We start from the raw sequence: 24,880 nt of genomic DNA, 5'->3' as shown, positions 1-24,880 counted from the left end.
TAGTCCTTGGAGAACTACAAATAGGGCTCATGCATTGGGGTTTTGAGGAGATAAGTGGAAAAGATGTAACATTCTTAGATATTCTTAGATGAGACTGAGTGAAACCTGAAAGAATGGCAAGTTGTTTTGGTGAAATGGAATATGAACAAGGAGCTATAACTGTATTAACTGGATGCTTCTCCCTCTCCCAGGCCCTTCAAGTGGCTGGAGACTGATAGGGCCATCCTTGCTGTCTCCTGGTTTACCAGGAAAGAAACACTGGAAAACCTCCTAGGACAAGATTGATTTGGAATATGAATGACTTCTTCAGTTTGAGAGATGAAAAGCTTTTATTTGCAGTTGTTGTATGCTCTTGAACTTTTCTGATGATTTTGGCATTACACTTTGTAACAAATTTCTAGTGTTTCAGTGCTTTTCTTTGTTTAAACAAATGCATGTTTTTGAACAATACTGTATTAAAATTTTTTTTATTTACACATTTGTTAGAAATCATTTAAGTAACTTACACAAATTCAGTTTGCATAAAAACACTGACGTGAAGCATAACTGACATTTTAACACTTTCTTGCAAGTTGTAAAAGTATTAAGAAAATTATTTCCCAATTTTTTAAAACCATTGTAAAATTGTCATGAAAAGCTATTCAAAATAATTTAAATCACTCTTCTGTCATATGAAAATTCAGTGCCACAAGTTCCATTTGATCACATTAAATTCTCTTCTTAATGCAAATCACCAGTAATTTCCACATACACAAATATATTTCAGTGCTGCTTCTTAATAATTTCCATGAGTTTTTATATTATTACTCATGATGTTAGTCAAGTTGACTGAAATTTTCATAAACATGAACAATATTCTATGAAATATTCTTTAATAATGGAATGGAATATTATCTGATATTTGGATGGGCAACCAATGAAGAGAGCTTACACAAAACTTGAATTCAAGTCTTGAAAATACTGAAAATCCATTTCAATCTTCTATGTAACTCCAGAAAACATCATATGCATTCCTCTGTAAAAGATCTGCAACATACACGAGCTGCATGGTGATCTAAAACTTTTGATTTACCTGTCATTTGTCTTCAAAGCACTCTGCTTTCACATGTTACGAAACTCTTACAGTTATATATATGTATGTGTGCATGGACTAAAATGATGCAGAAACTGTTCAATGTTATCTTAGCTGGCTTTGAGATAACTGCCACTCACTTTTTCAGGTTCTAGGACTATGTTTCCCCACTCTCATCCTGTTGGGCCAGTCTGTTGTCCAGTGGATGTATTTTGAAAGTGGTGCTGAGCAGCTCAAGAGAGGGAAGACTGTGATGAGTAAGATAAAAACCATTTGAGTTTGGTTTCACACATTCATGATTCCTGCTTTGCACCATGGAACAGGTGAAGAAGGTCCACAAGCAAGCAGAGACCTGTGTCATGCCTGTCCCCAGTGCTGAGGACTTGATACTTCTGTACCAGTCTTCTTGCTGTGTGGCAGCACTGATTTTGACTGCAGTGGCAAAGCAGCTGGAAATGATAGGTGCTGAAAGAGAGTCCTAGCAGGGTGTTTCTGAACTCATTATTAAATAGACTTTGTGGAGCTAAATCACGTTTTATCCTGTTTCTTACGATTTGGCTTGTTTTGCTTTATTTAGGAGTTTGCTGAGATCCTTTTATAGGTCTCATTTCCTCCTTGCATCATCTATTTTATGCCACCTATCAGATTCCTTAGTTGGAATTCAGCCATTCTTTTCATGCAGAATGTACTAATTGCCCCAGTTTTAAGTCACTGCAATTTGTAATCATTTTCAAATGCATGCATATCCTTCTGTAATTCAGAAGACTTTTGTTTGATTTATTTTTATTTTCTCTATTTATTTAAATATTTTGAGTCATTGTAGTGAAAAACCCTCACAGTTCTTCCAGGTGAATTACATTGCATCAAAGGAAATAAAAATACAGACCTCATTTTTAGCGCCTTAATAAAACCTTAGCATTCTTTTGAAGCACTTGGCTGGATTATATTTTTAAATTTTTATGTATGTCTTAAGAAAAATGAATAATTCACAATATCCCAGCAATTTTCTTTACTAATATATAATATACCTCTTCAGGCCTAATTGGGCAAAGAAATCATACTATTTTACATCCTTCTGTTCACTTTAAGGAGGAGAATCCATGTGAAAATAACTAGCAGTGAATTGTTTGAATTGTCAACTGGCAGTGCTTGCCATAATATACTGCAGCATGTAATAAAGCAGTACATTTGGAGACATTGCAAACAACTATAAGGAAAATTTGGATAGTATTAAAGAGGATATCTCATGCTTAGGTTTTGAAGAGTTGGGGAATGAAAGGGCATGAAGTAGGGCAAATATGTCTAAAGGGCTTGAATGGAGAGAATTGATTGATAGGGGACCAGTGAACTATGAATTACCTTTAATCTTTTGATCCTTTTGTTTATGTGTTTAGTTATTTAATCAGTTATCTTTATTTTATCAATTTATCTTTCAGATAATTTGTTGGAATATTAATTTTTCACTTGCAGTTTGATCAATCCTGTAATCAGCGCTTTGTTCTGGGTTAGAGTTATATAACCATTTCAATTAAGGGCTATTTTTTTCAGGTAGTTATCATAGTAAAAGCTCTAATGAATATAGCTGAGCTCTACCCACGTATGCATTTTGTGTGTGTCTGGCTAGTGATAAGAGTTTGTCTACTTTTTTTTTTCTCCCTGGTTACTTAACCTACTGGAAGTCAGTGATGGCCTTTGGTATCAAATACGTAAGTGAATGTGTCTGCATAAGCTCTCTCTTATTTGGTTTTTGTCAAAATTGGGTGATTTACTTATTTAATTAGTTGATTGTTACCAATCTACTAATTGTACCAACCCAATTGGTGGTGCCGACATTTCTTGGGGTATAGTAACCTTGAGAAGGTATTAATTATGAGCAGCTGAGAACACATCTGCAAATAACTGGTGTAGCTGGTTGGTAGTATATTGCTACTTACATTTTACTCGATATGTTTGATTCCCAGTAGGGGCTTGGAACTGTGGGAACTAGATTATGTGGTGTAGAATTCAACTTCTTCCAGATCCCATTGTTTTTTTCAAGACGTCAGTGAACCCCGTCTGTTTTAGCTTTGTTTCACTGCTCTTTAAACTTAACAGTGGATCTGCATATTTGAGTGTTTCCAAATCAGATTTAGTTGGACAGAAAAGGGTTTGCTTGCCATTCGCTTAGATCACACAGCTAAATCAGGGCTTGCTGCTGTCAAAATAGGTAGATTTGCTTTCTCTTTTCCAACCCAAATGTGCCTTCCTCTTTTCTCTTTTGGTCAGTATTGGCTTTTCTCTGGCAAAGTGGATCAGTTCAGTTAAACTGGCAGGAAACGAGCCCCATAATAAAATGAGTAATTTAACTTTCTGCTGTCATCTTGATGATCAGAGACCAACATCAGTGCTGATGTGGGATAGGAGCGTGTTAGGGAAGAAGGGAGAAGCAAGATCTCTGTTTAATGTCAGATAGCTCTTAGACTGCTTTAGCTGTATTATTAAACTGCATGCTGATTTTAAGTCTTTGTGAATTCCATTAATTTTTTCCTTAGTAAGTTAAGGAGCAGTCATAAAAGCATCTCAACAGACATATGTAGGTAGGGTATGGCAACTTGCTTTTCTAGTGTTTTTACTTCTAATACTGTCTTGAATGGCTGTGATTTTTTGCAATAGACAGTACTGTTTTACACAATCAATCCTTTAACTCTGTGTTTCAGTTTTGATTTCACTGTCTTCAATACACTGTCAGATTTCCAGGCTAATTAATAACAGTTCATCTGAAAAGTTGGGTGCATGGTTAAATCCGATAGACATATTGGAGAAATATTTGAATCTGACTGAACAAGTTTTTATCAATAATTGTGATAACCAAACACTGTAAATATATTTTCTAGTTACTAGTTTCAACTTCAAAGCTAATTAAAAAAAAAAATTGATACACCAACTTTTATTAGTCCCCTGAAAACTCCCCTGAAAGGTGTCAAAGTTGAGGCTTTGCTACCTTTCTTGCATATCGTATATGGAATTATTTTTAATGTTACATCTGTCATATAATCTTAATTTTTTTTAAAAGCAGTTCCACAGATCTTTATAACATTAGCATATGAAGTTGTATCATACTGATGTGATGGAGAAAATAACTCCAGTCATCTTCATGCCCTCCACTGAAACAAAATTAAGTTCTCAAAAATCCATTTGGTTGACCACACAGATTGCAAAATTGAAATTGCTGTTCTCAGGAACTGGCATATATTGCAAGTTTGAATAAAGTGTGGGCTGTGATAAAGTATCTTCTCTAGTTTGATTACAGAAGTATAGTAGTAATAGCACTGGATATTTACCTCATAAGCATGTGTTAGTTGATGAAGTAGGATGGTACCCTCAGCTTCACTGTCTGTCAGGGAAAAACATGAATATTTTAACTAAAAATTTTTTGTGGGTGCGTTTAGAAAAGGTTCCTATCTGAAGTGGAATAAACCAAAGTAGTTAGAATTCTGTGGCTACAGTTAATATTTGCTGTGAGAAGTGGGGAAAAAAAAATATTAAGGTTGTCCTAGTAAGTATATCAAACTGCTTAATTGCCTGTTTTGTAGTTCTCTAGATGAGAGAAAATTAGTATTTTGAGTAATGGTATTAATTGCGCATAGTGTTTTACGAGTTTCTGTTCAAAAAAATCCAACCAGACCAACCCCCCAAAACCACCAAAAAACCTCAAACCATGAAATGTTGAAGTGTATTAGCCCTTCAGAGATTTAAGTTTTGTGATTGTCTTCAAAGGAAGGGCAATAACTAAAGCATAGAGTCTTTAATGTTAATAAAGAATGGAAAAAAACCCAGTGTGTAAAGTATATGTGAAAGATGCCTTTGCAAAACAAAACAAAACCCAGCCCCCTCAGAAGTCATTAACAAGGAGTCTATCATCATGTTAATAGAAAACTTCAAATATGTGCAGATTTATATGTTAGTAGAGTTACCAGTGGTGTCAGAATTCAGCTCATGTACCAAAATGCTGAGTGTGTTTTGAGTCATAAAACATACAGAAGGAAAAAGCCCAAACCCCACAGCATGCTGAAAAATAATAATACTTCCATTTTATTACTGAATGAACTTCTCTGTTGTATTTATTCTTTCATACTCCCGATTATCTATCTAAAATTTAAGTTTGGATGACAAGGGGGAAAGAACAACTGTCACCGTTGTATTTGTCTACTGAAGTTTTATGAAGCTTCTCTAACTGTCCCTGTTTGCATCTAATTTGAAAGAGTTTGTTTTCTACTTTGAAAGAGTGAAATAGGTTTTACTAAATCTTAATAGGATTGTTGCATTGATTTATAATATTGCTACTTACAGTCTAGATATTAATGATATTTTTTTATTCAAACAATTTTCAGATAATGCTGTCAAAGTCTTATAGTTCTGAACTGTTATGTATTCAACGTACTTTTGTGGGCAAATTATCAAAATATAGTTCAAGGTGACAGTTTGGTTTAAAATTTTTCTTATGAGCTTCCATTTGATAAAGAAGAAAAGTAAATAAGTTTTTCTTTTTACTTTGGAAAGTATTTTCTTTATTCCTTTGTGCTTATGATTTCATAATGTTCTAAAAGAAACTAAAATATTTGTTTAAGAATAGTTCTTCAGTGTAATTGCCCTGACTTGCTTATCTGATGCAATGTGGTCCAATTTTTATAAAGAAGTGTAAAAGGTGAAAGATGCTTTCACCTGTGTTAAAAGCTTTTCCTAACTTTTGTTGTTTTGAGTCAAATATGTTAATAAGATAAATGTACAAGTTAGACAAAATGGAAAGTGGTGGATTTGGACTAAGACTGTATTAAAGGTTACTCAGGTAAATTTAAATTTTAAATTTAAACTTCAATGAATTCTTATGAAATCATTTCCTTTTTCACAGGAAAACTGTGATATTAAAAAGCGAATTTCTCTTTCCTCAGGAGAAGAGAGGGGGAAAAACAGATTTAAAACCCAAACAGCAGCAACAAAAAAAAAAAAAGAGAAAAACTCCTGAACTTCGCTTTTTTCTTTTTCCTTTTTTTAATAATGTTAACATTATTTTTGTAGGACTTTGAATAAAAGGAAAGGACTTTTATGTACTTGAGAAGAAAATATCCAAGTCCTTCAAACTTGTCATGTTAGAAAATGCTTTTCCTTTTGCAGAGTGGCATCTACATACTAAAGCCCATGTGCTCCAAGTCTCAGCTGTCACTTTTAACCTACCTAAATAAGTATTTCAGAGCAGTGATATCTCTAATTATAATACTGCAATATTTTTCATTGAAAGTGTAGTAAGCAACAGTTGGCTGTATATTTGATCCATGTTTGGCTGACGAGGTTGAAAAGAATGTGTCTAAAGGGATTAAGAAAGTTTGGCTATGGAGAAAAGCTGTAAGAGCAACTATTGAAGAAGCATACACCTGCTTTCTCAAAGATAGTACGACAGGTGTCAGGCAGAGGATTTAATCAGGTTTAATAATTTCTGATGACTGGTGGTAACTACTTCCAGGTACCCACTATTTGAATTCATTGTTTTTATCTTAAAGATGCTGCTGTATGTGACTGACTTGTTGTTAAATAGAGAAAATTATACAAAAATTTTTGATTTTTTTTTCTTTGTTGGCATCAGATAGTAACTGAAAAAATGATAATTGCTATTTCATAAAAATGTTTTTTGAATAATTTATGTCCGTAAGATTACCTTAATTTTCCTGCTCTTCCTAACATAATAACTTGTTCTAGTACAAAAATTTCTTATTTCTGTTAGGGCAAAAATAATTGGATTACATTTCCTTAAACCTATGTTTTCCTGCTATCTGTTCTTCCATTCTCCACATTATTGTGAGTAGAGGCTTCAGCAGGTGGGGTTTGAGGTTGTTCATTTGTTTTTTTCTTTTAATCTTTGTCTGCACATTTCAATACCATATGAAAGGAGAGTATATTGAGAATATTGATCAGTATATTACAATATATGACCGAGCCTCCATTTATTATTTGTAGTGCAGTTGTGATGTGATGACTTTTTTGAAAAGCAGATTCAAAACGTGAGGAATGGAAAGGAGTTTATAAGCCCAGGAAGTTAAATCTCCTTTTAGATGACTGTCATGGTTTTATATTTTAGATATATAGCCAGGTAGAGACTTGAAAGTTACCAATAAAAATGTCTTCAATCATATTGGTGCCAGAAATGTTATCAGAGAGTCAAAAAGTCTGACAGAGGTCTGAAGGGAACTTATCGAATGTCACTCCATTGCGGGGGAGCTGCATGGATTCTTTGTTTAGATGTTTCCGATGAAGGGACTTTCCAGACCCTGTCTTATGGACAGAATCAGAGGAATTCTTTTGAATTTTTGCTATAAGAGCTTATAGAACAAATCTCTATAAAATAATAAGAATTTTCTAAGTTCAAATGGGACTAATGTTTCTAATGAAATGAATGTTTCTGTAATGTGGTAATATCTCATTATAGAGCATGAAAGCAGTTTTTAATTCTGTAAACTTGTCTTGTGTTCTTCTCCCTAATAAATCAGTTGGTGTGACAAGATACATGTCCATCCTACAAATCCTCCATTACTTGCTTCTGATAGTTGCTTTTTTTTTTCCTGGCTATGTGGTTTCAGCTCATGGAGGGATCATCCAGCTTGGGTTACTCAGTATGCTACCTTCTGTGTTTTACTAGATGAAGTCTTCAAGACCTTTAGGGTTCATTAATTTAATTTTATATTGTGATTAAACACAGAAGTTATAAAAATGCTGAGGTCGCATAATTATACCAGCTTGTCTTCTATTTCTGCTAACTGGTGATCAAAATTTCTTCTTAGACTAGAGGTTGTCTCTGCTGTCACTGTTCTTCCTGAAAGTTTATTCGACATTATTTTACTACTACAAGGCATTTCTGGTCCCTCAAAGAAAGTCTGTGAGGTCATAACAATTGTCCTGTTGGTTATGTCATTTTTTTATTATTATTTATTTTGGAGCAGTGTTTATTGTGAGGGTGATGAGACCCTGGAATAGGTTGCCCAGACCAGCTGTGGCTGCCCCATCCCTGGCAGTGTTCCAGGCCAGGCTGGATGGGGCTTGGAGCAGCCTGGTCTGGTGGCAGGTGTCCCTGCCCATGGCAGGGGGGTTGGAACTAGATGATTTTTAAAGGCCCATTCTAACCCAAACCTTTCTTTGATTCTATACTGTTGTTCAAACGGAGATCCACATCTTGCTTGTGTTCAAGTGCCTCGGGCAGTTTAGAGCTTAATATGGATTTTTTTTCTGGTCTAGTAATTAACTATACTCTGCATTAAATATTACTTTACATTTTCATAAGAAAAAAAGTCAAACCTTTTGTCATTAATAATCAGTATAAATACATCATAATAAATACAAGAGATTAAATCTAAATATTTAATGTTTTCAGCTAACTCTTGGATTTGTTAAATCAGTCTTTGTATTATTCAAGTATTCTAGCTTTTCTGTTTGTGTTTTTTTTCTCTAAGGTATGCTAAAGAGTACTTGAGAAAAAAGGATTTTTATTCCCCATGTATATAATAAAAGTTCTGCTAATGAAAGTCCTGTTTTAGTGCATAGGATGATGTGTTTAAGTGTATAAATATGATTATTGATGTGGATTTTAATTATCTGCTTTTAAAGTTTGTTTTGCATCTGTATGTGTATTTCTAAAGTTTTAAATGCATCTGTCTAAAGAAGATGTGTTATTTCATGATGCTTAATGCACACTCCCAGAATTTTAGAAATTAAATTAATTTGATAATATGAATGTTATCTTAGTAGTGCATTTCTGATAAGTTTGAAATATCTTTTTGTGATTGTCTCGCTTTTGAAGGCTATTAAGAAACCAGTAGACTTGTCCTGTGAGGAAGTCATGAGAGGTTAGTGAAAGGTATTTTATTTGAAACTACAAACTGTAAATGTTGGGTCATGGGAATAAATGGAAAACAAGATCTTGAATAATGGCGGAAGCAGTAAAATGAAATCAAAGAGCTATCAAAAGATTTCTGCAAGTGTAAAACTGAAATAATTGTGAAGGAGAAAGTTAATTACAGTTAATGTAACTATTGGAGAGACATATTCCAAAGGGAGCAGCATATTTTAGTTCTGGCTTGTGCATCCGTTTTACTCTCCCCATGGTCTCTGTATAGTTATAATTAACGATCATCTTTCTATAGTGAAGCAGCACAGAGGTGGTTATACTTTCAGATCTAAATCTTCTCAAGCACACGTTCCAACAGACTGGGAAATTACTTTAATAGCTTTTAGCACCCAAAAACCACAATTTTGTGTGTTTATTATGAAGTAAGTCACAGGAAGAAAAGCCGAAAGAATTAATTAAGCACTGATAACATGCTGTACAAATGTCAGGAATATAACATTCGAATACTGTTGCATAGATTGGTAGCATCTTAAGATCTAAGAGAAGGTTTTCAAATTAGGTAGATCACTGCTTAAAAAGTTGGAAACAGCTTTGTCTTATTTTCAATGAGATGTGGTTAGTTAATGTTTTATATATTTCAAACCATTTGAAATACAGTTGTCAGAAGTTTGTATGCTGAATTTTTTTAATTGGAATAAGCTTTGTAGCTTAAATGCAAACCTGTTTTAATCATAGTAATCAAAGTAATTGGGTTTTCATAATCATGGGGCTTTTTTGCTTGTTTTTAATTTTGAAAATCTGAGATTTTTAATTTCTACTGTAAACTGGAAAACAAATTAGAAAAGTGAAAAATCAAGCGCTTAAGCACAATAACTAAAAAACGGGAAATTTTGCAAAACAACTTTTCTTCTAGATGTTTTAATTGCTTTATTTCATAGAAACAGAAATTATTTAATGCTTTCATAGCACATTAGGTTTAATAAAAACCCAACACTTGTAAAAAAATCTGTTGCCTGAGGAATTGTATTCTTGTCAAAGACATTTCTGAACTGATTTACATGTTCCGTCTTTAGTTAATTGTAAGGTTAAATTACAGTTGTACTGTAATTGACATACTCTTATTTTTGAATAGATGGAACAGGGTTTTTTCCTAGAGGTTGTACCATGTGGTGTGATTATTTCTTTATCTAATGATAAATGCCTATACAGTATATAGAAGTGCTAACTCTCATGAATAAAGCAAACCTTGTGGCTTTTTTTTGCCACAGATGCATGTGTAGCAGTTTCATTAGGAATTTGTAAATCACAGTAGATTAAGGTAATTAAGGAATGCACTCAACATTTAACCAATATAAGAAGTAGTGTTGCCTGTGTGGTCAGAGTTCATTCCTCTCAAATAAGCTGCTTCATATTAGTATGTGCATGTTGTGTTAATAAGTATAAATAATAGATGGTACTTATGTTCTGTTGTAAATAAGGCAAGAAGTCTGTAAGGTGCATTTCTTTATTAGCTATGAATGATGTGGGAGCTTACAAAATAAGGTAGCATGTCATTTTTATTAAAAATTTGACCAATAATGTGTATTTTAGATTTGCATTAGACATCCACTATCATAGGCTTGTGTGTACAGTCTCCCTGAAGAACTAGTTCTTTCCCCTGCCATCCATTTTTCTTTAAGAATTTATTTAGTTGTTCAAGAACAATAATAGGTCAAAGTAAAAATTTCTTCATGAGTGGGTGAACTTATACTTATATAAAGTTACTGTCATATGTAACTTGTTGCTGAACTTACCTGACAGTGGCAAATTTGTCAGTCTTTCATCACTGAAAAAAACATATGAATTTTTAAGTTTTTATATTTACATAAAATGTCTTGGATAATTTCTATTACTTTTATATTTATCCAAGCTAAAGTTGAACCTTTAGCCTGGTTAAGTTATCCAGCTAATTTATTAAACATATTACTGTTTATGGGATTGTTCAAATGAGTTCTCTTTGCCTGTCTTTGAATATTAAGTAATTATGTGCAAGACTTTTTTTTGTAGTTTTAGATAAGAAATGTTTATTTTCAATGCTTTTAGAATTCACCCTGCATATGCAGATGCATAGACTATTTTTTAAAAAAATATATTTTTGCCTTTAATGCAGTTGCTTTTTCCCTCTGTCCAGTAAATAATTGCGTTGAAAATCTACATTCATTTGTAGATTCTTTTTGAAGGCTCTTCCATTTTAGAAACACAGTGCTAGAGTGACTGTCTCTGAAATAGCTCTGTAATCAGTTCCATTCCTTAACACAGGCAGACTTGTGTTCCTGAGGCTTGCTTTAGACTTGTTTCACTGTGCTATGGTTTACTCTTACCCCACTCTTGCTTTCTGTGCTCTGCATGTTTGTGTATGCACATGCATAGGCTTGATAAAAAATTAAATGATAAGCACAAACTAGGTAATTAAAAAAAAAAAAGTGATTTGGGAGACATGTTCAACTTTAATCTTTCATTTCCTATTCTCCAAGCACCTTTTGGATTTCTCAGAAACTCCCTTATCAGGCATTCTAAGAAAATGCTCATCAGCATCCTGTGCTCATTGTGCATACTGGATGCTAATTAGTAGTCCTGTAATTTGCTATCACATGCACCACTTCTCCCTGGAAATCTGTTTTGGTTGACAGCAGCAACCCTACTGAAGTGATTACTCTTAAGAAGAATTTGTGCTGAATGTTGTGTTCTTCATTGTTGCTAAAATACAGTTTTAAGAGCAGCTGTCATGAGCTTTGAAGACTCCTGTTTCACAATAATGTCACACTCAAAGGATGTGGCTTATATCTTGTTTTCTAAATGTAAACTACTTGTACTGGCCATACTTGTCACCTGTGTAAAAGGTTGCCAGGCTTGTGCTTGGCATCTGCATGTTCTGTGGGTCGAAGACCTGTTAGTGCCACCTGGTTTACTTGGTTCTATTTCATACCCTGTGTCGATGGTAGTTATTGAAGTAGTAAAGCTGATTTTCATCTTTCTTGTATCTGCGTTGTTGGGCAGTAATCTCTGTCCACAGCCTATGAGGAACTGATGTCTTCTGTCTGATTTGCAGCATGAGCTGGCAATGTCCCTGTTTTGCAAATAATTTTATCATTCTTAAAACCAGGCCTATTTCTGTCTAGATATGTTCTGCATAGGAATTAAGGGCATGTCTGGACTGCTTAATTTTTTTTTGGGAAAAAAATTGCCATTGAAATCTACACTAGAAAAAGCCTGAATAGAAAAATCTTACTGGCAAAAGTGTAGGCCCACTGACTGTAATGTCTCAGTGATTTACTAATTACCGTTATGCAGAATCTGGAATTGGAGAATAAGTATATGCTCTTTTGTGATAGAACAATTGAGAGTACTTGCAGGGTCATACGTTAATTTTGATGAGCATGAAAATTAGGTCAAAGTAATCAAGATTACAGTATTTTTTGAGGTGCTGGTTTACCTTGTTCTCCAGGTCAACATAGATTATAACATTCTTCATGTGCAGTAAAATTTACAGAATTAATATTAATAAAGTAAAATGATTAACATTTAAAACATCATTATTATAGTGATGTATAAAGGTATTTATCTTGCTTCATTTTGCATCTTAAGGAAATGGTGGCATATCAACTGAAAACAAGTGTAGGATTATTAACAGTGGTAAAACAGGCAAGTTAACAATACACCCTGATGTGAGAACATGACTGGTAATAGGGGAGTATTTGAAATACAATGAGGTGATGTTTACCTAAGCTTGGACTGATGAGTTGATTGAGTTCTTTTGATTTGATTTAATTTTGCCTTTGTGACTGCAGTATCACAAAGAAAGGGAAGTTTTTACTTTGGTGATTAATCCTTGACAGCTCAAAAGCTATTTCTATCAGATAAAGATGTAATTAGGATTTTTTCAATGAGAGATATTGATGTGCTTATGTACATATTTAATTAGGTAATTGTTACTGAAAGAATTTACATTTAAATGCCCTATTATGTCCTGACTGAATAGCTTTTTCGTAAGGCTTTTTGAAAACAGAGTTTGAACAAGAATATGTAAGATCTTCTAGATGTGGGAATATTATTGTGCACCTCTGCATGCAATCATAAGAAGATGCAATGTCTGAAGTAGATTACAACAAAGTAAACTTTATACAGATAAGTACCTGCACACGTACAGTCAGAATGATTTCTTTGCGCCTCTGCAAGAGCTATATAATTTGGACTTAAAGGATATGGTCAGACGTTTTATGCATTAGATGAGAAATACATTTACACAAATTAGTGCTAAAAAAGGACAACTTAAAGGTGTTCAGAGAATTAAACTTCCTAATATTTCTATGTGTTGTATCTTGCTTATGTAAAGAACAATCATAATTTTTTTATGATCTTACAGTCTGGTTTGGGCTTTAGCACTGGGTCTTTCTTATACCATCATCCATTCTGTCCCCTACCTTGCACTCCAGTGAATTTATCGGAGTTTTGCCTGATTCTGAGTGCTGAGACACAGTTTCAAGATAAAAAGCTAAAATTAAAACATTAATAAGCCAATTAAATATGTTTTATTAAAAATTAGTTGCCTTTGAAAGAATGTACGCTTCATTTTGTAGAGATGTTTTGTATCAGCTTGCTTAGTATACTGAAACAGTAGAACTATCAAGTTACATTAATTTCTTTCCCACTTTACAAAGACTGAGTGTTGATGTTGGTGTAAGTAGCAATTTAGAGGAATTCTGAATGCAGGGTTGCCTTTTTGTTGGTTGCATTTGAACACAGTTGGACACAGACAGCTGTTTGGATGTGTTGAGAGGACTGCTGGTTACTGTAGCAATATCATTAACCCATTTCAACAACGTCATATATTTTAAGTATTTTAATTTTATTTCAGGACATGATATCTTAATAAATTACCTCTGGAATTAGAATTTTCCAGTTCTTTAATGCAAAAAAATGGTTTTGTATGATTCCATCTGTCTGTAATGGCAGATGTTTTTACCAATTATCTATACTGAAAAGGTGAAATTCAAGCATTTTTTAGAAGAAATCAAATATATGTAAAAGACAGATCAGATATGAACTTAATTTTCACATTTTGAACAACTTCCACCAAAATCATCAACTAGACTTAATCTCATGTAAAACCCTATTTTTAATGGCAGCAAGCCATTATCATCTGTTTAGCATGTTTATTTTCTACTGACATTTGTAAAATAAATCTGTAAGTAATATTTTTTATTATTATTTTTCATTTTATCCTTAATGTCTCTGCCTTCGGGAGTGGATCCATTTAAAGCTGTTTAGGAAAAGTTACTCTTGCTTTTTTTCACTGTGGGAAGTTTCAGAAGCATACACTGGGAATGAGTAAAGAACTGTTAATACAATGCTTACAACAATGCGCATATTCAGATCATCATGTCATTGACTCCATGGTACAGCATTTTACCTCCAGGCAACTATTTTACTGTCTTCTACAATTACATAGATAACACGATAAAAATCTCTGCAGGAAACTGAAGAAAATGAGAAATGTTGCTGTGAGACTTTGTAATCAGGAAATTTTATGCAGCGATGTTTTTTTCCTGCAGATATTGATAGGTGTACACATTGACCTAATATTTTTCCCCATATTCTTGTTATTTAATCTTCGTATTACTGTCTATTCAGATTTCATTCATTGAGAATAAATTTTAAGTTATCTAAAACCAGAATTTGCAATTCTGTTTTCAAGCACAAGCCTTAAAATTGAAATAATGTCGTGTACTTTTTGGGTTGGTTAGTTTTGCTTTTTCTGTTGTTTGGCCTGAAATCCCTTCCCCTCTTTCTTTCCTAAACTTCTCTAGTGTTATTTTTCTTCACCCAAGTTGGAAAAAAATAAAAATAGAGTAACACACAACTTGATTGCTTTTCCCCATAAAACTGCGTGGAGCAAGAAGCACTTGGCACTATGTGCCTACACAAAGGAATAAACATATATAAACTGTTATTTTGCATGTTATTCTGCCAATCAAATATTCCTGAATTGGAGCTTGTTGTGAAAATGGATGGCTTTTTTTTAATTTCAACTTTAGTGTGGAAAAGGGTCATTCAGATATTCATAGTCAGTTTTGAACTTCCTCAGTGAAGTGCAGCAAGTGAAGGGGAATTGATGCAGCAGAAACTATTGCACATCACTGAGCACTTGCTTGTTTGGCAGCTTTTGTGGTGCTGTGCCACCTTTATTAGATTTAGTGTCTGGATGGCTCACACAGTGCAGCTCGGTGTTCTGTGTATACCAGGTATAAATCAAAAAGTACCGGTTAATATAACATATATAAAAATATACTACTTGGCTGACCTAATGAAAAATGTATTTTAATGTATCTCTTAAGTAATTAATTTACTCTTGGAAATATTTAGTTGCAGAGTTTTAAGCTCAAGTTTGACACTTGTTTTATACAGATTTGATCCTACTAGTGTGCAGTTGAAATGTAATTGGGTTGTCTTACACATTTAATTAGATTGATTTTTAATTTTTTGTTGTATTTCAAAACTTTATTATCTGACATTAGAAGAGATGACTTAGGGATGCATGAAAAGCACAATGGGAATGAACATATATGAATATATAAGCTCCTACTATGTTTAAAGAACATATAAAAAAATCCTGAATACTTATTTTATGTTTGAATGGTTTATGAAAATGCTAGAGATCAGTCGGTATAAGGCACAGAAAAGCATGATGTTCTGGGATGTCTCTTCCAAAGGGAGAGACAGATCAAAAAAGCTGGATGAGCACTTCCTAAGAGTGCTATTTTTATTTCTGTAATGGTTGAGCTTGTGACTCTGTGACATTATATTTAGGGATTATGGATTCTTTTAGTGAAAGAATTGGATGGTTCCTAAATGCTGTCTGTATCTTCTGATTTATAGGATCACCCAAACTAGAGCAGAAAGAATGTATAGAACATACCAAAAAACTTGTTCCTGCTTTAGAGGGTATATCATTTATCATCTTTTCTGTCTGGAAAAGTCTTTCTCTTCTAAATTACTGGGAATATTCATCCTTAATTTCTGAACTTTTTAAAAGGACTTCTCTACTGAAAATTTTGGTGTGTTTTTTTTTTAAAATCTCAAGGCACAGCAGGTTGGAGGTAGGTAGGTAGATAACTGATTGTTTTCACATGTTGATATGAAACTTGCATTTTAAATTGACTTTTTTGTCCACGTTAAGTCTAACAATTTTCAGTATTTTTGTAGGTCTTGTGAGTAGTCTTAATTTTTCTGTTAGTGGACTTAGTAAAGGACATGTTGACACTGGCTACTTTTTCTGGACTTAGAAGGATCTTTCTGTTGTCTTTTTTGAGCTGTGGAAATGGCACTTCAATCTGGAATAATTTTTCCAAATGTACATCACCTTAACTGCTTGTCTAATCTTAGTGAGGTTTTCTTCATTGCTAGACATTTTGGGTTTTTTCTTGATGTTGGTCTATTTGCCTTTAATCCTTATCTCCATTGTAGTCAAGCATCTTTACCATGAAAAAACCTTTTATATTATGTTAAACTTTTCTCTTAATATGCTTTTTCTGAAGGAGTTAGATGTAATAAATGCAATGAACCCAAATTTGTTCTAGAACCTGTCTTAAATGAGGGGAATCTAATAGAGAAAGTGATGGGAACTGAACAGAAAGGTGTTGGAGGCAAATGTTACCTCCCGATTACTGCCCGTGTTACCCCTGTTTTCAACAGAGCATTGTGATAATTTGCTCTCCATTGCTGGGAGAGGAGTATGACTTCTGGGGAGTCTGCCCTCCTTTTTGCTGGGAGGAATATGCTGTTGACATTGGGCAAGGAGTTTTTTCCTCCTCACAAAATGATTTGCTATTAAAAAAAAAATATGCTGTTGCAGTCTACTACTCTATTGTTTTGCAAGGCAGGGTTATATTTATTATCTAGGGTATTTACTATATGTTGGATACTTGTTTGTAGATATTCTAGAAACTGGGGTTTTAAAACTGTATGTGAATACAAAGGTGGCATTCCTTTAATAACCACTGGTGACTACTGGTGCATTGTTTACAGTCCTGCCACCTCTGAGATCATGTACTTTTATTTTATGGAATCAGTGCTGCAATCCTTTGTTTTACTTACCAGATTTTCCAATATCTGAACTAATGTTTTATTAGCATGACCTGATCACCTTCTCCTACAGCTATAAATATTTCACAATCCAAAAACAATGATCCCTTAGAAGATGCACGCCCACATATAGACGTCAGTGCAAACAAGAATGCTTTGGTAACACCCTGCTACCAGTGTCTATTAGTAGTGGTAAAATCACTGGTATGTTAAAATTGTTTTGTAATATGTACTGCTCATGGTTATTACCAGTTGACAAATAAAGTACTTTAAGGTAGCGTAATCAAACGTGACAACCTAAAGGTGTACTTAGGCTTCTGTAATGACATACTGCAAAGCTATGGGTTGGATAGTAGAGGAGTTTTAAGATACTACGTATGCTTGGTTTTCTCTTACTGTTTATTCTGTGCTAACTTGCAGTTGTGTAATGGAGGAAATTCCTTCTTTGGTATATCATACTCTGTCAAATTTGAATAAGACATCTCTTCTGCACACTCCCTCCTTGAGAAGAAACCAGGGTTGGGAAAGTTGCTGCTTTGATTCTCATCTTGATACAGTATGACAGTGTGAGCTGCTGCAAGAGGGGAGCTACAGCATTTATTCAAAGCATTCCCAGGTGTATGGGGCCTTTGGGAATTAGCTGGCAAGGCAGCACATTCTGTGTTCTTTTCAGAATGGATTAATTCAGATGCCATGGTTGAAAAATAAAACAGTGTGGCTTAGGTGGTAAAGTTTCAGTTCATAGCAAAATGTGAATTTCTTTTAACATACTTTTGTTAAAGACGTAGTTTCCATGAATTAGACATCATTGGGGTTCTGTGCTTTTCCAGTATAGGGGGGAGGGGTTTGGGGTGGGGAGGTGGGAATCGTCTGTTTCCTGTTGTCTGATTTCCTTCTTATTCCAAACGCTTGCCTGAAAAACAAATCCCCTTTGAAAAGCTGTGGTCAGCTTTCTAAATAAATTCCACTGCTTTTCTAAAAATATTTTTCAGGGCTTTTTCTTTTGTCAAGACTGGCAAGATATTTTGCTGTGCATGGTGCAAATATAGACATGTTCTGCAGAGATTGTTCATATATAGCTTGAGAGTTCTCAGAGTGCTTCTGATGAACCTCTTTCAGGTGTGAAATGTTTAGAATGAAGTAATTTATTATATATTAATTCTGGTTAACCAGGCATGATTTGAGATTTTCAGAGTCTGCAAGAAATTAAGTATTCATTAACATTTAAAGCCATTAGGTAACACAGTTGAGCAATAAATGATTCATTTAGTCCCTCTTAAAGTAAATGTGCATTGAAGTTTCTGACTAGAAGATAAGTGGTGGTTGTCTTTGTTTTCAATTATTTTCCTCATTCTTGCTTGATTTATTCTGTGCACTTCATTGACTTGTCTTTCTCTCTCTTTTCTTGAAACAGAAGAAGAAGTGGAAAATTTTGATGTTTCCAGTCTGCCTGAAGAAGTGCTGCAGAACATAGAAGCTGACAGTTACTGGTGCATGAGCAAGTTGCTTGATGGCATTCAGGTAAATTGATTTTTTCCTGTCTGAAAGTAGTGGAGTTGTCCAATTAATGTCATGGCTTTGAATTACTTTAAGGCTGTTGAGAAAGACTACATCCATGAAAAGCAGGGGAGAAACAGGTTTTCCCATTGAAGAAATCCGCACAAGTTTGGTGTAATATTAAGAAAGGAAAAGGGAAAAAAAAATCGTGCAACTTCTTTTCATCAATATGTCTGCATGTTTCATTGTAGTGTGATGTTCTAGAGCAGAGTTAATATCAATTCTAGAGGCACGTTGTGCACCTCAGTCACCTGTCCCGGTTTCAGCTGGGATAGAGTTAATTTTCTTCTTAGTAGCTGGTGCACTGCTGTGTTTTGGATTTGGTGTGGGAACAATGTTGATAGCACACTGGTGTCTTTGGTTCTTGGTTGGTAATGTCGAAATTAAGTCAAGGACTTGTCAGTCTGTCAGACCCTGCCAGCGAGAGGGCTGGAGGGGCAGGGGAACCTGGGAGGGGGCACAGCCAGGACAGGTGACCCAGACTAGCCCAAGGGATATTCCACACCATATGATGTAAGAAGGAAGGGCCGGACATTCAGGGTTACGGTGTTTGTCTTTCCAAGTAACCATTATGGAGCCCTGCTTGCCTGGAGGTGGCCGAGCGCCCACCTGCTGATGGGAAGTGGTGAATGAATCCCTTGTTTTGCTTTGCTTGCGTGCACTGCTTTAGCTTTACCTGTTAAACTGTCTCTATCTCAAGCCATGAGTTTCTCACATTTACTTTTCTGATCATGTCCCCCATCCCACTGGGGGGCAGTGAGCAAGTAGCTGTGTGGTGCTTGCTTACAAGCCGGGGTTAAACCAAGGCATCGCCAAGCATGGAGAAAGTTTGCTTAACCCTCCAAGTAATATGGTCTTACTGAACTGGTGAAAAGCTGGCTTATTTATTATTTTTTAAATCATTACTATAGCAACCTATAAGCAATTGCTGTCTTTATAGTTCCTGAAATTATCTTCATATTTTTAAAACATCCGTTTAAAACTTTATACTTGTGTTGCTTCATTGGGTGTTGGAATTTTTTCTATGTGGAGAAGCTGTAAATGTAGGCACAATTTTTTGTTAATGCAGCAAGTTACAGACTTGAGTGGTAGATTTGTGTGTGCATGTTTGCATTGGCTGGCATAGAAGTTTATGAAAAGTAGAAGTATCTGCAAGAAATAGTAAATAGATAGCTAAATATTTTGCATTTAGGTGAGGGAGGAATCCATATGATCTGCCATGGAGTAAATGGGAGTCCAGGCATCTCTGGTATTTAGCATATTGAAGCACCTTGTGCTGCAATGCTGACACACTGTAGAGCAGGAACTTCCAATTTTTCAGTTTACAAAGAAGTAACCTGAATTAAATTGTATAGGCTTTGTGTTGCGATAGGCACCAAATAATATTTATGTAATATCTGTTTTTCAGATCTGTGTTATTTGAAATAAACATGTTGTATCTTGCTGGAAAGTAAAAAATAATCTGATTTGGTACACTCGGAATATATGTATTACAATAATATAATTGTGAATTCCTGGATTACAGTGGGTTCAATATTGACCATTGCTAAAAGTGTGAAAGTTTCTGAAAGGTGATGATTTCTATTTTGCACTGGCCACAAAAAAATGTTTTGGTAGGCATTCAGGGTTTGTTTGGTGCTTTCAGTGAGCTGATAAAAAATAAATTAGGGTTACAAATATTTATCAGATTGCTGCTGCTTTTCTTTTTTTATCTTCATAACTTCTCTTTCTGATTATTCCTTGCTTTCAAATGAGTTACTTGTAGAGTGTAGAGGATCTGTTCTGTGAAACTTTCAGTATTGGTGACGATAGAAATTGTTGCAGAGATAGCAAAACTTTGGTTGATTTATTCCTAATGTTCTCTTAAAAGGTGAAGTGACAGATAAGTGCTTCTACTGTACTTAATAAATTGAATCCTGGTGGTAGGTCCCATTCAACTTTATTTGTTTTGAAATTATTTGGACATGTGCTTGAAAATTTGAGGTGTTGTTTCTCCAAGGGGCTTTAATGTAGCAAAAATGTTGAGACTGAATTTATGTATGTTGAAAATTCCAGTCATAAATAAATCATTATAAAATGTGAATAACCATAATTGTTGTTTTGAGTTGAAGCTGTAGTTTTCAGTGAAACTAAATCAGTGCTTTACAGATTCTTTATTTTGACTGCATTATTTGACAGATGTTTCTTTCCTTATGGTACTTACTATTTTATAAAAGTGCTTTAACATATTCTTGCCTATGGCTTATGTCTTAATATGAATGTTTCATTGGCTAAGGCATATTGTGAATTTAAGCTTGTAACAGAGTTCATTTTGGACAAAATTGTTATAAAATTGAATCAACAAACAGAGGTCTTCAACTTCTTTGAGGTTATTTTAAGTGTGTTTCTCCTGGTTAAAGGTCAGATGAGTAGTAGCTCAATGTTTTCTGTAGTGTTATTGAAAAACATAGTTGCATGTTGATTCCTGTAAAAAAAAATGCTGGTTTGCTTATTTCAATCTCTCAGAACTACTACATTTTGAAATATTTGACTACATATAAAAAAATGTGAAAATTTATGAAGAGAAAAAGTGAGACCTTGAAAGGAAGAAAGCCAGGTAAAGAAATGGAAGCCCTCCAACTTTTTTTTTTTACCAGTTTCTAGAATATCTTCTGGCACAGATCTGCTGCTCTGTTCTTTTCTGGAAAAGGAAGTTCAGAGATTACATAATTTCTCCTTAATATTCTGTTTTCATACAAAACTATCAAGTACTGATAAGCAAAATACTGAAGGTAATGATAATGTAATTAAACTGCATCAATGAACATTTAAGCTTTTACAGAAATGAAATGGTTTTCGATTGGATGTATACAAGGATGCACTCGTCTATCAAAAGCAGGCTTGGAAGATTATGCTACTGATGTGACTAATGATGTTACAGTTAATTCAGTGCAACTGCGGAGTGCTGCTATTTACTCCTGTTCTCCTGGTTTCATTTGCTTGTCAGATAGAAAGGTCACATAGTTGCAGGTTGAGTTGGTTGGGAGAACTAACCCAAAAAGAAATCAGCTTATTGAGAGGAAGGGGTTAAAAAAAACCTGCAGAGAATAAAGTTTGTTTTACTGAAGGGGTGCCGTCCAGAGGGATCTTGAGTGGGCCCATTCGAACTTCATGAAGTTCAACAAGGCCATGTACAAGGTTCTACGCATGGGTTGGGGCAATGTCCAATATCAATATGGACTGGAGGATGCATGGATTGAGAGCAGCTCTGCAGAGAAGGACTTGGGGATACTGGTAGATAAAAACTGAATATGACCCAACAATGTGCGCTTGCAGCCCAGAAAGCCAGCTGTATCCTGGGCTGCATCAAAAGAAGTGTGATCATCGGGTTGAGGGAGGTGATTCTGCCCCTCTGCTCTGCTCTCGTGACACTCCATCTCAAGTACTGCATCCGGTTCTGGGGCCCCAGCATAAGAAGGTCATGGACCTGCTGGAGGGAGTCCAGAGGAGAGGGCCACAAAGATGATCAGAGGGCTGGGGCACCTCTCCTATGAGGAAGGGCTGAGAGAGTTGGCGTTGTTCAGCCTGGAGAAGTCTCCAAGGAGACCTTATTGTAGCCTTTCAGTACCTAAAAGGGGCTTATAAGAAAGCGGGAGATGGACTTTTTACCAGGGCTTGTAGTGACAGGACAAGGGGCAATGGTTTTAAACTGAAAGAGGGTGAATTTAGACTGGACGTAACAAATATGTTTTTTATGATGAGGAAGCCCAGAGAAGTTGTGGATGCTCCATTTCTGGAAGTGTTCAAGGTCAGGTTTGATATGGTGTTAAGCAGCCAGATTTAGCGAAAGGCGTCCGTGCCCATGGTGGTGTGTTGGACTAGATGAACTTTAATGGTCCCTTCCAACCCAAACCATTGTATGATTATATGATTCTAATAACTCACATTCTGCATGCACAATCACCAAATCTGCTGGCAGAGGGCAAGGACTAGATGAGGATGGGTGAGGTAGGACCTGGAACTGTTAAGATCAGATCATGCCCAAATTGCATAAGTTGATTTACATCAAATTGTAGTAATCCTGTGCTCCTGTCTGCACCTGAACGCTCATTCCTGTCTATCCCTTGCTGAGTGCTACCCGTTGCGAGCTAACTTACAGAGCAGAACTGCCGGACAACACAATAAACAAAAAAAGCACCGATTGATTCATTTAGGGGGTGAACACCTTGAATAGGTACCGTAGTGTCATGGTTTAACCCTGGCTGGCAACTAAGCTCCATGGATGTTTTAAAAACATGAAGATAATTTCAGGAACTGTTAAGACAGCAATCGCTTATAGGTTGCTATATTAATGATTTTAAAATGAATAAATAAGCCAGCTTTTCATCACCTCAGTGAGAGTGTTTTACTTGGAAACGTGAGCAAACTTTCTCAATTCTTTGCAATGTCCTGGTTTAACCCCAGCCGGCAACCAAGCCCCACACAGCTGCTTGCTCACACCCTCCTGATGGGATGGGGGACAGGATCAGAAGAGTAAAAGTGAGAAAACTCACGGCTTGCAATAAAGACAGTTTAATAGGTAAAGCTAAAGCAGTGCATGCAAGCAGAGCAAACCAAGGAATTAATTCATCCCTTCCCACGGGCAGGCAGGTGTTCAGCCACCTCCAGGCACGCAGGGCTCAATCATGCTTAATGCTTACCTGAACAGACAAATACCATCGCTCCGAGTGTTCCCAGTTTCCTTCATCACCCAGCTTTATACGCTGGGCAGCATCATATGGTCTGGGCTATCCCTTGGTCAGCTGGGACCAGCTGTCCCAGCCGTGTCCCCTCCCAGCTCCTCGTGCCCCCCCAGCCCACCCGCTGGTGGGGTGGGGTGAGGGGCAGAAAAGCCCTTGGCTCTGTGCAAGCGCTGCTCAGCGGCAGCACCGAAAACATCCCTGCGTTATCACACTGTCTCCAGCACAAATCCAAAGCACAGCCCCACACTGGCTACTGTGAAGGAAATTAACTCTATCCCAGCCAAAACCAGCACACGCAGGAAAGTAGTAAGTAGAACTGCACAGCAGGGCCCAGGTAGGATCATGACAGCTGAGACATAGGTTTACTTTAACAGCTGTAAATTCTCAGTTTACCAAGCTTGTGGCCAATATGCGGTGGTCTAGATGATCCACTTAAGCCTCTCTGCCACTCAAGAAATTTGCTGCTGACTGTTTCTTGGAGTTCATCATTGAATTGGTTCTTATTACTCCCTTAGTATTTTCCATATGATCTACTGTAGATAATGGAATGTCTTTACAGACAGCCGGGAAAAACTGGTTCTGTCCCACAAAGCCACAAAACTTTAGTTTTGTCTCGAGTTTGTAGTCTTGCAAGATGCTCTAAAGCTTATCTATAAAAACCTGTTTCTGAGGGGGTGTGTGGCCATGTACAAAATATGGCTAAATAAGACCACCATTCTTGATTATTTTCAACACGTTAGTTGATAATTTCACATTTGTAATCTATACAACAGTATTTTGGTGCATTTGTATTGTGAATAAGAATCATGTATTCCTATTTTTTTTTTTAGTAGCTAGTTAATTTCTAAAACTATTTTGCAATTCAAGTTGAGCAGTTGAAAGAGAAAACGTTTCAGATGTCAGTCCACCATGTTCATGATAAAGCTGGTTGTCTTTAGAACACTTCTAAATGCATGAGCACTTTTGCATTTTCACCTGTAGGAATAATGGCTGTGCATATGGGAAAACGAGCACTTATCCCACAAGTATTTTTTCCGCTTAATTAAGTAGACATTCCCATACATCCATCGTAATTATCTTTTTTATTACTAAATTGTCCTTTATAACACTTTCCTCAACAGAGTCCCGTTAACATTCAAGTAAAAAGTTCACGCTGATCTGTGCCACCTGAAAATGTAATGTTCATGTATAAAATAGAGTATAACTCTCCGTTTTCAGTTCAAGTGTAATGGTAATAAAATAACCAAAGGGGAAATATATGCATTGCATAATGATCTAACCAGATGTATTAAAAATAGCAATAAAATATTAATATTATTATTTATTAGGGCCTATGAATTTTTTTGAATGAAAGGGAGATAATTCATTTCCAGGGACTGGAGTATATATTAGCTGTCTCTCTGTAGCTGATTAAATTGTAAGATTTATGATTTGCAGTGGGAATCCTGCAAAGTTCTTTCTTGCTCCTTAGTTTTGGAAAGTTGTTGCTAATGTGTGCTTCAAGTCTGAATTATGGGTGGATGGATGGAATGCTGCTTG

General features: G+C 35.5%; 1 protein-coding gene across 3 annotated transcripts in view; it reads left to right on the top strand.

The window, feature by feature from the left end:
* TBC1D22A (TBC1 domain family member 22A) overlaps positions 1-24,880 on the top strand; it is a 180,121-nt gene that overhangs the window by 52,297 nt on the left and 102,944 nt on the right. For all 3 annotated transcript variants that reach the window (XM_055712205.1, XM_055712207.1, XM_055712206.1), the window contains exon 9: positions 18,478-18,584. In XM_055712205.1, coding sequence (XP_055568180.1) covers positions 18,478-18,584 — 107 coding nt within the window. The remainder of the gene's footprint in view (positions 1-18,477; positions 18,585-24,880) is intronic.

Source organism: Falco cherrug, chromosome 5, assembly GCF_023634085.1.
Source record: "Falco cherrug isolate bFalChe1 chromosome 5, bFalChe1.pri, whole genome shotgun sequence".
NCBI lineage: Eukaryota > Metazoa > Chordata > Aves > Falconiformes > Falconidae > Falco > Falco cherrug.
This window is presented reverse-complemented; position numbering and strand designations above follow the sequence as displayed.